General features: G+C 40.7%; 1 protein-coding gene across 1 annotated transcript in view; it reads right to left on the bottom strand.

Annotated features, from left to right (window-relative positions):
• Nucleotides 1-2604: 2604 nt before the first annotated feature.
• The window catches only part of LOC126183253 (DNA repair protein RAD51 homolog 1), an 88642-nt gene continuing 77409 nt past the window's right edge, over nt 2605-13837 (bottom strand). Inside the window, exon 7 of the mRNA XM_049925072.1 lies at nt 2605-2784. Within this exon, the coding sequence (XP_049781029.1) occupies nt 2661-2784 (124 nt within the window). The 3' untranslated portion in view covers nt 2605-2660. The remainder of the gene's footprint in view (nt 2785-13837) is intronic.

A 13837-nucleotide genomic window follows, 5' to 3' on the forward strand; every position in this document is an offset into this window, starting at 1 on the left:
ATGAGCACAAAGGTGACCACGACTCAGAATATGTCCGAGATGCCCAGCCTTATTCCAAAGTAACTGGTATCCCGACTGTCGGGACCACTTACTTGGCCACTCATACGTTGCCCGTGGTTCATGAACTAGGACATGACTACAGGAACCCACACCATGAACCACGAACATTCTGTTACTGGAAATAATGTGCAGAAGTTAGGGACTAAAGTAATGCATGTTGGGTATTGGAACATTGCTGTGCCCATAAATCAAAACCATGAAAATGTGGACTTGAGTCATTTTGTAAATTTATGATTCTGTTTTGGAACGAATTTTGACGCTAAATGTTTCACTTCCAAAACATCTGAATAAACTGCTTGGTATCAGATAAGGACATGCTGACATTGTCAAGAATCTCTCTGGTGGTGATTCGGCGATTCTCCAGAACCATTTTCTTTCCTTTACTTCTTCCACATTGTCAACAGTAATTGACGTGCTGAGGTATCCAGGGTGTTCGTCGTCTCCAACATCTTCTTGACCCTCTTTTAAAAACTCGTCTTACTCAAAGCAAATTCACCAAAAGCCACAGTCAACATTTCAAATGCGATGCTGCACCTTATTCCATTCCCCAAGCAAAATTTAATGCAAATTCTTTGATCCATTTTTTGACCTTTTTCATTGTCAAATAAACTAAATATTCAAAAGAGATGAAAGTGCAAACATACATCGGCCTTGGGAGAGCCAGTCCTGACAAAACTCTACCATCTGGTGAGGAAGATGTATGAGACAGGTGAAGTACCCTCAGACTTCAAGAAGAATATAATAATTCCAATCCCAAAGAAAGAAGGTGTTGACAGATGTGAAAATTACCGAACTATCAGTTTAATAAGTCACAGCTGCAAAATACTAACGCGAATTCTTTACAGACGAATGGAAAAACTGGTAGTAGCTGACCTCGGGGAAGATCAGTTTGGATTCCGTAGAAATATTGGAACACGTGAGGCAACACTGACCTTACGACTTATCTTAGAAGAAAGATTAAGGAAAGGCAAACCTACATTTCTAGCATTTGTAGACTTAGAGAAAGCTTTTGACAATGTTGACTGGAATACTCTCTTCCAAATTCTAAAGGTGACAGGGGTAAAATACAGGGAGCGAAAGGCTATTTACAATTTGTACAGAAACCAGATGGCAGTTACAAGAGTCAAGGGACATGAAAGGGAAGCAGTGGTTGGGAAGGGAGTGAGACAGGGTTGTAGCCTCTCCCTGATGTTATTCAATCTGTATATTGAGCAAGCAGTAAAGGAAACGAAAGAAAAATTCGGAGTAGGTATTAAAATCCATGGAAAAGAAATAAAAACATTGACATTCGCCGATGACATTGTAATTCTGTCAGAGACAGCAAAGGACTGGAAAGAGCAGTTGAACGGAATGGACAGTGTCTTGAAAGGAGGATATATGATGAACATCAACAAAAGCAAAACGAGGATAATGGAATGTAGTCGAATTAAGTCGAGTGATGCTGAGGGAATTAGATTAGGAAATGAGACACTGAAAGTAGTAAAGGAGTTTTGCTATTTGGGGAGCAAAATAACTGATGATGGTCAAAGTAGAGAAGATATAAAATGTAGACTGGCAACGGCAAAGAAATCGTTTCTGAAGAAGAGAAATTTGTTAACACCGAGTATAAATTTAAGTGTCAGGAAGTCACTTCTGAAAGTATTTGTATGGAGTGTAGCCATGTATGGAAGTGAAACATGGAAGATAAATAGTTCGGACAGGAGGAGAATAGAAGCTTTCGAAATGTGGTGCTACAGAAGAATGCTGAAGATTAGATGGGTAGATCACATAACTAATGAGGAGGTATTGAATAGAATTGGGGAGAAGAGGAGTTTGTGGCACAACTTGACGAGAAGAAGGGACCAGTTGGTAGGACATGTTTTGAGGCATCAAGGAATCACCAATTTAGCATTGGAGGGCAGCGTGGAGGGTAAAAATCGTAGAGGGAGACCAAGAGATGAATACACTAAGCAGATTCAGAAGAATGTAGGTTGCAGTAGGTACTGGGAGATGAAGAACTTGCACAGGGTAGGGTAGCATGGAGAGCTGCATCAAACCAGTCTCAGGACTGAAGACCACAACAACAACAACAACAACATCAGGAACATGTGTACCAACCACACACACACACACACACACACACACACACACACACACACACACACACGCACGCGCTAACAAACAAACAAAAAAATTAATTCATTAAAACTGGATTTATAAAGCCTGTGGAAAAAAAAAAAAACCATTACTTCTTGATTACAAATCGTACTTACTTGCCTTGCAGCATGATGCAGATTTATAATGAATTATACATCGAAAGATATTTCAGTGTTAGCTTAGGATTAAAAAATCAATGGAAACTGATATTCTCAATGTATGTTACCCTATTTTACATAATTAAATTATCTATAAAAGCTGTGTACACATCCATTTACACTCCTCTTCCTCAGCCACAAAACAGTTCCAGACAGTCATACTGATCAGAACATAATTACTGAACCAAAAGGTACTTCGAGGTTTGGATTTTTTTAATAAGAATATACATAAAAACAACATGTTTTAACACTCTTATTAGCTAATTTTACTGTACAAAAGATCTTTTTTACAGCAGAGTACCAATTTCACTCTTTGGCATCTCCAATACCATCTGCATTTATAGCAAACATAGCTTCTGTTTCTGGTAAACATGGGGAATCATATATCTTACAGATCCTGGTTTCACCTCTTCCTTTTCTCAGATACAACCTGTGAATAAAAATTAAATATTTTAAGTTTAAATTCATCAACCAAATTTTAATACAGTTGAACTTTCTTATAATGTCATCAGTTATGAGAACTTGGCTATAACGTCGTGATTTCTGTGGTACAGCCTTATTCCTCGTAAGGGGCATACTTCACATCCTTGCTTAATACGACAAATGTATATGCCTTTACCTCGTTCATTTCATCATTTTCAGCCTCAAGTTAGCAACAAGACTTTCCAACAATCAATGTACTGTAGAAGGAAATCTATCGTAATATGGCAACTCTACTCTTCCATCACCAACAATGTAGTATAGACTCCTCACCTCATCGTTTCCATAGCGCATTCATGCTACAGTAGTGGAGGCAATCACAGAACTTGTCAACAATACATGTTATGTCACTTTCCCTCACAATTTGTTATGAAGTGCAAGGATTTTAGAACAGCATGACCAGTAAAAGAAAAGTTTTTACGTTGGAGGAAAAAGTGAAAGTAATTTATGTAACTGAGAATAGAACTTAGAAGGCTCATGTCAGTCATCAATTTGGCTTTGTAAATTTCACAGTCTTAATAATTTGGAAGAACAAAATGGATCTAAAGTGATTATGAAAAGCTGAACAGAATGACATGGATGAAGTGCTGCTTCGGTGGTTAAAGCAACAGAGAAGTATCCATGTACCCTTTAGTGGACCACTCCTTATGGCGAAAGCAGAAGAATTTGCCATGAAATTAAAAGATGAGGAATTTGTGTGCAGCAGTGGCTGTATTGACAGATTCCAGCAATGTCACGGCATTACTTTTGACAGAGTGAGTGGTGAAGCCAACAGTGTGAATACTAACACAATCCAACAATGGCTTACTACTGTGTGACCTACAATTCGTGTAGAAGATGCAGACTGTGACATCTTTAATGCAAACGACACTGGCATTTTCTTTACATTGACACCTGACAAACTCTGAAATTAAAGGGCAAAAAATATGTCGATGGCAAGTTATCTAAAGAACAAATAACAGTTCAGGTTTCTGCTAATACAGATGGAACTGGGAAGAAAAAAATTGCTTGTGATAGGTAAATCAAAAAATCCTAGTTATTTTAAGCATGTAAAAAATCTGTCCGTGCGCTGCGATGCTAATAAAAAGTCCTGGATGACCTCTGAACTCTTTGAAGCTGAAATAAGGCATTGGGATCAGGAGCTTAGAAGTCATAAAAGGAAGATACTGGTTCTTCTTGACAACTGTCTAGCACATCCTACACTCTCTGATTTGGAGAATATTAACCTTGTATTTCTTCTTGTAAAATGACAAGCTTATTGCAGCTTATTGACCATGGAGTAATGATACAATGCAGTGAGGAGAAACAGGATTATTCCATTACACTGATGGATGCAATCGGATGCATTACCAAAGTTTGGAGGCAGTTCACAGCACAAGCCAACTGTTTCCGTCATGTGGGAATCACAACTCAAGGAATAAATGCCACCAATATTAAAGACACATTCGATGACACTGACGATCTGCTGCTGTCTGCATTGTTGCCAGAAATCAACTGTGACAATCTCAATCAGTTGGACTATGAAATGTAGCAACAATAGATTATGACCTTGTTGCAACTGAAGTGCAAACTGATGACAAAACTGCAAATGAAGTGAACAATAAGCGCCACAGTGACCATGAAGTTCGCGAGAGAAATAAAGTGCCTCTCCCCACTTTTAGTAACACTTTACAAGCCATTAGAATTGTAAACATGTTCTATGAAGCTAGAGAAGGGAGTAGCAAAATTGCAAATGAAATCAACCACTTTCCATTCATCTATCCAGAAACAGGTATGCAGCTGGCAACTAATCTCTTCATTAAATGAAACATATGGAGCGTGGAAAACGAGAGCGGAGCACATTTTATTCCAATAGGAACTGTGAAGTACATGTGGTCAGCATGCTTGAAAAATTTTTTACATACAGTTAATATTCATCAAAATAACACTCATAAACATCAATATATCACTGAAAGAAAGTCTCCTATTCCTCTTTACCCAGTAGAAAGTCTTGAACTGGAGTCTACCGTATTTACTCGAATCTAAGCCGCACTTTTTTTCCCGTTTTTGTAATCCAAAAAACCGCCTGCGCCTTAGAATCGAGTGCAAAGCAAGCGGAAGTTCTGAAAAATGTTGGTAGGTGCCGCCACAACTAACTTCTGCCATCGAATATATGTAGCGCTACACAGGCATGCTTTGTAGGCACAAAGATAAAAATACTGGCGCCAAAACCTCTGCGTCAGTACATAAATTTTTTTTAAAAAAAAGGTGGAAGACGAGCTTTTTTCTCCGCCCCGAGTTTCGACTATTGCATTTTCATACATTATTCAACGAAGTAAATACAAATTCCGTATTGTCCATCTTCGAATGTAGCAGAATTTCAATGTAATACGAAAATCCGACTGGCAAGACTGTTTGGGATGTTTGTCAATATGGCCAACTCTACATTATGAATTTTTTCCTACCTGTGAGAAGAGATGGTTGATAATAGGAACCTGATGAAATGTGAATCACATGCAGTATTTTTCTCTTCACCATAAGAATAATACGAATATAAACATTTTGCCATGTATTCTTTCGTGTTTGCTGCTATCTCATTTAAATCCTGTCTGCCTAATAAACTACGAAACTAGAGTGAGACAACAGCAAACGCGGAAGAATATACGTATCGTTTCATGTTTATATTCGTAATATTCTTGTGCCTAGTAGCGATACAGTCAGAAATGAAGCACGGCAACTGACTAGATTTTTAAATCTAAGATGACTCTAATTTCTAAGCAGAATGTAATGTACTAAAGAGGCGTCTGCAAAGATTTTCAAATGGAGAAAAATTTTCGCTAAACTCTCGTTCAGAACATCTTCTATCATATGCGGTCTATTATTTGGTTATTGTTGATCATCATCAAAGAAAGCAGCAGTGTAAGTAACAACAAATAGCAGTCTCTCACCATTGTTTCGATAATGAGACGACTCCTCTCTCTCTTTTATTATTATTATTATTTTTTTTTTTTTTTGTTAAATTGTAAGCGGCGGTAGCGCGCACAAAAGCAAGCCATGCCGCAAGCCGCGACAGGCCGTAAACACGCACTATCGGAATGCAACAAACAATGCATGACACAGTACAGTAATGCATTTTCAACTTAGAGTGACGTAAACACCTGTAACAAAGAAAACGGCACCTATCAGATCAAAGCAAAATAAGCAATCGATTCAAACCAGACGAAGCACGTGAAAAGGGGAAGGGTACCCGTATAAATACGGACGGAGCGCCTGACGCATAGCAATGGCTACCTGGTAAAGCTTAACTGCTAAGCTTACGACTCGAACCAAACTACTGTAGTTGTATCGTCATTCATTCGACCTAAATTGTGTCTCATATTACAATGGACCAACTTTGTTTCGATTTGGAGGTGCGGCCTAAAACTTTTTTCTCCCCTTGAATTTCGAGTCTCATTTTTCAGGTGCGGCTTAGATTCGAGTGCGGCTAAGATTCGAGTAAATACGGTATTTCAGTGCACTCATCATATCAACCCATGTTATTAACTGGCCCAAAATGATGTTTTTTCAAACAAGAATTGAGCAGCAGAATAAAAGGAGGTAATTCATATGATAAAGAGTATTTGAAACTGGTTTTCCCAAAAGTCTCTCTTTAACATTGATGCATAACAGGAACATTTTGCTGTGAAGAATATACATTTTGCTGATATTTGTGGATGCGTATGACCTTTCTCAGGCATTTAAGCATTAGCAAGAAAATTGCAGTCAGTATAGTATGAAATATGCAAGAACAGCATCTTCCAGGCCAAGGTAACACTGGTTATCAAGTTCCTTTACAATATGCTCACTTAAACATTCTTTGATAAAGATGTCTTGTACATGCTTTAGACTGATCCCCCCTGCCCCGTACAATTCCTTGAAGCCCACATTTCATCAACAACTGTCACCTGCTGTGAATTAATGAGTAATCAGCACTTTTTTTCCTCCTATCAAAGTTAAAACACTAAGGGAGGGGGGGGGGGGGGGGGGGGGGGAATCCAGAACTTCTGCATGTCTATTATTATGTCATAATGATTTCATACACAATCCCTTTGTGATTCCTTTTATCTGTTGACACTCTCACACTCAGATTTCAGTCGGAATCTGCAACTGCTTTCACCTCAGCCAGATTGTTCAAAGTGTTGATGCCCACACTGGTGCCCACTGATGAAGTCCTCTCTTCTTCCTCTGGTGCACTGTACCACTGATTGACACTGCTCTGAATTCTAATAATGGTTATGTTGCTTTGACTCCCCCCACCACCACCACCGCCACCATTAACCATGATGGCCTTGCCATGGTGGGGTGGCTCTAGTGGCTCACTGATACAGATTGATACGAATAGCCATACTGTAGGTGCAACCACAATAGAAGGGCATCTGTAGAAAGGCCAGACAAACCTTTGGTTCTTGAAGAGAGGAAGCAGCTTCTTCTGTAGTTGCAGGGGGCAACAATCAGGATATTGATCTGACCTTGTAAAGATAGCGAACATGGTCTTGCTGTGTTGATACCGCAAATGGTGGAAAGCAAGGGGAAACCACAGTGGTTATTAATCCTGAGGGCAAGTCGTTCTTCTGTGTGGTTAACTTATGATAGCAACCTCTTAAGTAAAATATTCTTGAGGTAAAACAGCCCCTCCCCCCTCATTTGGATCTTTGTGTAGGGACTACTCAGAAAGATTGCATTCTATGGGTTGGAGTGTGGAATGCTGCATCCCTTAATCAAGTAGATAGGTTTGCAAATTTAAAAAGGGAAATGTATAGGTTGAAGTTATATACAGTGGAAATTAGTGAACTACTGTGGCAGGAATAGCAGGATTTCTAGTGAGGTGAATGCACAGAACTGAAAAAGGGAAATGGATAGGTTGAAGTTAGATAACAGTGGAAATTCAGGATTCCTGGTCAGGTGAGCGGGGGTCATAAGTACAAAATCGAACAGGTGTAATGCAGGAAGAGTGGGTCTAATAGAGAATACAAAAATAGGAATGCAGGTCACTACTATGAACAACAAAGGGACCAATTATTGTAGCCAAGATAGACATAAAGCCAACACCTATGACAGTGGAAAAAATTCATATACTAACTACCTCTGCAGTTGATGAACACATTGAAAGAATGTATGATGAGCTAAAAGGAATTATTCAGATACTTAAGGGAGAGGAAAATTTAACTGTAAAAGACTGCAATTTAACAGAAGGAAAAGGAAGAGAAAGAAAAGTACAATACATAAAAAGACAAGCCCTAGTAAAAATGCTTGAATAACACAGGAGATACTGAATTTAACTGATGATAGGCTAAAATACAAATATGCAGCAAATAAAGCAGGTGAAAGGGAATACAGAGGTCTAAAAAGTAAGGTTGGCAGAAAGTGCCAAATGGCTACACGGGAATGGGTACAAGACAAACAGCAAGGCTGTAGAAACAGGAAAGTAGGAGAAATGTAGATTAAAGAGACCTCTGGAGAAAAGATTAGCAACTGTTTTAATATCACGAGTTCAGATGGCAAGTCAGTACTAAGCAAATAAGGAAAAGCTGGAAGATGAAAAGACTATACAGGGTGAGTTCGGAGGAAAGGTACATGCTTTGAGGGTTGATAGTATTAGCAATTCTGAACGAAAAACTTCATATGGACATATGCCCTATTCCGAATGGTTTCCAAGATAGAACACATTTAATATCATTTTTGTACATTTTTCTTGAATAACTCTAAAACCGCACTCTCCAGTACAAACATGTCGCAGTACAAAATTAAACTATAAGAAATGAAGTTCTGACATGTGTAAGTATTAGCAAGCTATCAGTCTATAAATCATGGTTGCAAATTACTGATACAAATTTTTTACAGAAGAATGGAAAATGCTGACCTCTAGAGGAGATTAGTTTGGTTTCTAGAGAAATGTAGGAACATACATGGCAATACTGTCCCTCCAACTTATCCTGGAAGATACAGAAAGGCAAACCTATATTTAAACCATTTGTAGACTTAGAGAAAGCGTTTAACAAAGTTGACTGGAATACAATCTAATATTCTGAATGTAGCAGGGATAAAATACAGAGAGTGAAAGGTTATAAACAGCTTGTACAAAACGCAAACTACAGTTACAAGAATAGAAGAACATGAAAGGGAAGCAGTAGTTGAATAGGGGAGTGAGACGACAGGGTTGTAGCCTATCCCCGATGTCATTCAATCTGTACACTGAGCAAGAAGTAAAAGAAAGAAAGAAGAAATTAGGAAAAGGAATTAAAAGTTCAGGGAGAAGAAATAAAAAACTTTGGTGATGACACTACAATTCCATTGGAAACAGCAAATGACTTGGAAGAACAATTGAATGGAATGGGTAATATTATGTCCATAACAATTACTTTAGATCCGTATAGTTACAACTGAACAAAACAAATTTTTCTTGCCCTGGAAGTTTCACGTGTATTATCTGCAAGGCATCTTCAGTGGCCTAGAATATACACTATACAGTCAAAAGTATCCGGACACCGTGGAAATCATGTTTTTCATATTACGTGCATTGTGCTGCCACCTACTGACAGGTACTCCATATCAGTGACCTCAGCAGTCATTAGACATCGTTAGACAGCAGAATGGGGCACTCCGCAGAACTCACGGACTTCGAATGTGGTCAGGTGATTGGGTATCACTTGTGTCATAATCTGTACGCGAGATTTCCATATTCCTAAACATCCCTAGGACCACTGTTTCCAATGTGATAGTGAAGTGGAAACGTGAAGGGACATGTAGAGCACAAAAGCTTACAGGCTGACCTTATCTGTTGGATGACAGAGACCGCCGACAGTCGAAGAGGATCATAATGTGTAATAGGCAGACATCTATCCAGACCATCACACAGAAATTCCAAACTGAATCAGGATCCTCTGCAGGTACTATGACATTTAGGTGGGAGGTGAGAAAACATGGATTTCATGGTCAAGCAGCTGCTCACAACACACTAGTAAATGCCAAATAACACCTCACTTGGTGTAAGTAGCATAAACATTAGACAATTGAAATGGAAAAACGTTGCGTGGAGTGATGAATCACGATACACAATGTGGCAATCCAATGGTGGGATGTGGGTATGGCGAATGCCCAGTGAAAGTCATCTGCCAGCGTGTGTAGTGCCGACAGCAAAATTCTGAAGCAATGGTGTTACGGTGTGGTCGTGTTTTTCATGGAGAGGCGTTGCACCCCTAGTTGTTTTGTGTGGCACTATAACAGCACAGGCCTATATTGATGTTTTAAGCACCTTCTCGTTTCCCACTGTTGAAAAGCAATTTGTGGATGGCAATTTTATATTTCAACACGATCGAGCACCTGTTCATAATGCACGACCTGTGGCAGAGTGGTTACACAACAATAACATCCCTGTAATGGACTGGACTGCACTGCACAGAGTTCTGACCTGAATCCTATAGAACACCTTCCCACGCCCGGGTTCGATTCCCGGCGGGGTCACGGATTTTCTCTGCCTCGTGATGGCTGGGTGTTGTGTGATGTCCTTAGGTTAGTTAGGTTTAAGTAGTTCTAAGTTCTAGGGGACTGATGACCTAAGATGTTAAGTCCCATAGTGCTCAGAGCCATTTGAACCTATAGAACACCTTTGGGGTGTTTTGGAATGTCCACTTCGTGCCAGGCCTCACTGACCGACATCGATACCTATCCTCAGAGCAGAATGCTCCGTGAAGAATGGGCTGCCATTTCCCAAGAAACCTACCGGCACCTGATTGAAGTGCGAGAGTGGGAGCTGTCCTCAAGGCCAACACCATATTGAATTCCAGCACCGGTGGAGGGCACCACAAACTTGTAAATCATTTTCAGCCAGGTGTCCAGATACTTTTTATCACATAGTGTATAAATATTTATGTTTAACTTTTTTGCTTTACATTTTGGACATTATATAGTGAGGTTATAAGCACTTCTGGCACTTTCTGCTGATCTATAATGCAGTGATAATATAAATTTCTGCTCACAAATTTCATATAAAGCCCTTCTACACGTGTTCTTGTTCTTATTTTACAGCTGCTGTTCTCCTGCTTTGTGCCATACAAAATTGAATTTTAACAGCACTAGGTAATGAACATGTGTTTACTTGATGTTATGTTTTGGATGCTGTTGTCGATTACTCAATGTGTCTTTATGATATCACGTGCGTGTCTGAGAGATTCTGTGATTACGGAGACTTTGAAAAGAGGCTATAGGATGAGCAGGAACGAAAGTAAAACAAGGGTAATGAAATGCAGTCAAACTGAATCAGGCAATGCTGCAGGAATTAGATGTGGAAATGAGACACTAAAAGTAGCAGATGAGTTTTACTATTTGGGCACAAAAATAACTGATGATAGCTGAAGTAAGAGGACACAAAATGCAGACTGGTTATAGTTAGGAAAGCATTTCTGAAAAAGATGGTTGGTTGTGGAAGGGAACCAAACAACGAGATTATTGGTCCCATAATCTAAGGAAGCAGAAACCAAGGGAGGTACAACACAAACAGGACAGTCCAGTCAAGTGGAAGGAAAAATGGTCAAGCAAAGAGGTAAAAGGAACATCAGGGCATTAGGAAGAGGAAAGAACAGGGAACAGTGAGAAAGGCACCAGAAACACTACGTGTATTGGAGCACCAGCACCACCACTGACCCTTCCCAATCCCCACACCATACTATGATCACAACACAATGGGAACAAACATCAGGGGAAGAAGACCCCAAGAAAAGGGGAAACAAAACAGCACAAAAGACCACACGAACCCCCAGAAGAAAATGGTGCGAGAACCAAGCCGGAGCAGAGACAAGACCAAGGCCTTCATAACCAAGGCTAATGCCAACACTAACTGAGGCGCATCAATTCCAGAGGGAAATTCAAGGACTTATACCTGTGAGGACAAACCACTTTCGCAAAGAAAACTGAGGGCAAATGTAAAAAAGCAAGGGTCATCTGCTAACTCCCAGGACAAGGAAGGTGGGAGAGCATATTCAGTGCAAAGGGCCAAAAGGCATGGGCAGTCTGGCAAAATATGGACCAGTGTGATAAGGGTCCACAACTGCAGGATGGCGGGTGCCTCATTTCGGAGTAAAAAACCATGGGTCCACCTAGTATGGCTGATAAGAAGACGGTAGAGGATAATAAGATTCCTGCCAGGAGAGGCAGAGGGAAGAACAACATGTGGTGGGAGTAGGTGGCCACAGCCACAGCCACAGCCACAGCCACAGCCCTGTCCCAAAAGCCGCATCGGTAACGTGATAAAAAGTCTTGAGATTTGAGGACCCAACTGAGCTAATGAGCCACCATCCATCCAGGTTACTTGCACAGGACATTGGTCAGACTGATGGGATGATAACTATCAAGGGACGACAGATTCTTCCAGAGCTTAATGACAGGGACCACAAAGCTGTCTCTCCAATGACAGGGGAAAATATCTTGAAGAGATATTGCCGTTATGGAGGATTGAGGAGTTGAAGAAGTTGGTTATGGATGGAATCAGGAACAGGGGCTGAATCATGGGAACAAGAGAGAGCCAGAAGAAGATCTCAGCTTGCTGTTCCTGGAGGAGGAAGGAATATGGACAGGAGGTTGGTGCTGATGCCATCGCAAAATGGGTTACGAGATGTTTCGAGTGGCTCATGGATCTGTACAAAAACCACCTGGAAGGGCAAGGCCCTAAACAGAAGACTGCAGCTGACAATCTTGGAGGGTGCAGAGAATAGCCCACACCCATGACAAACGGACAGGAGAACCAACACACTCATTTGCTGTGTTTTTATTAAGTAACAGGATTTGGTGTGAAGCCGTTTAAAGGTAATATACCATTGGAGAACAGGTGTCAGTCACGATGTTGTAAGGCACGACTATGATCATGGCCGTGCTCCACCACGGAACTGGATGGCTGCAAATGGGGCCCATTGAGCATGGACAACAATGCCAGCAGCATGAATTATCTTATCGGAGGGATTACGAATGACTTCATCAATAAAACCTGACAGAGAAGGTGCAAACAAGATCTGGGAGGTATATAGAGGCCAATCAGCATGATGGAAAGCTCAATGGGGTAACCTGGACATCAGGAGTGGGAGAGAATGAGAATCAATGAGAGGTGATCACTGTCCCAAAGGTCATTGTGTGGCGACCAGTGTAAGGAAGGAAGAAGAGGACGGGAAGTGAGCAAAAGATCTATGACAGAGAAAATGTCATATGTGGCACTAAAATGAGTAGAGGAACCATCATTAATTAGATACAGGTTTGTGTTTCACAAGAAATTGGTCAATGATGAATCCTTGACTAGAAAAAAAAAAAAGCACTGCCCCCTAAAGTGTGGTAGGCATAAAAATCCCCACAGAGTAGGAAGGTAAAGGGGAGTTGCTGAAGGATGGCAGTTAGGGTATTGGGTGTAGGAAGCCTATCAGGAGGGAAATAGAGACCACAAATTGTGACCGCAAAGTCCAAGTGGCCCTGGATGTTAACTGCTTCCAATGTGATACATGAAAGGGGAGCGATGTATTAACTATGTCCATATGGACCAACGCGCAAATGCCACTGGATGCCCTCAAAGGGCTGACATGGCTCTGAACAAAAGCATGGAACCCACAAAGAGTCGGTGAGTATCAGTGCAATGAGACTCTCGGAGCATGACACAAGATGCTGAGTAAAACGAAATAAGGAACTGCAACTCTAAGAGGTGGCTTTAGTATCCACTAATAAGCATGCAATGGGGATCCAAATGGAAAGTGAATGGCTGGAGCCAATTAAGCCACCAGATCACCATATGTCACCAACGAGGATGGAGTGACAGCCGTAAATAGGAGGTTAGACTCATGTTGCAAGGAGGGAGATGGTGCCTGTTGGGGCACTGTGGGGTCTTGTCCTGTGACTCATGTTTCTTCTCTGTCTCTTTCATAGGTCAAGGAGAGCAAGGCATGGAGGGAGAGTAGGCTTCTGCAAGATCCAAAGCTGAAAGAGAGTGGATGACCTTGTGATGCATGAATGCC

This window comes from Schistocerca cancellata, chromosome 1 (assembly GCF_023864275.1).
Source record: "Schistocerca cancellata isolate TAMUIC-IGC-003103 chromosome 1, iqSchCanc2.1, whole genome shotgun sequence".
Lineage (NCBI taxonomy): Eukaryota > Metazoa > Arthropoda > Insecta > Orthoptera > Acrididae > Schistocerca > Schistocerca cancellata.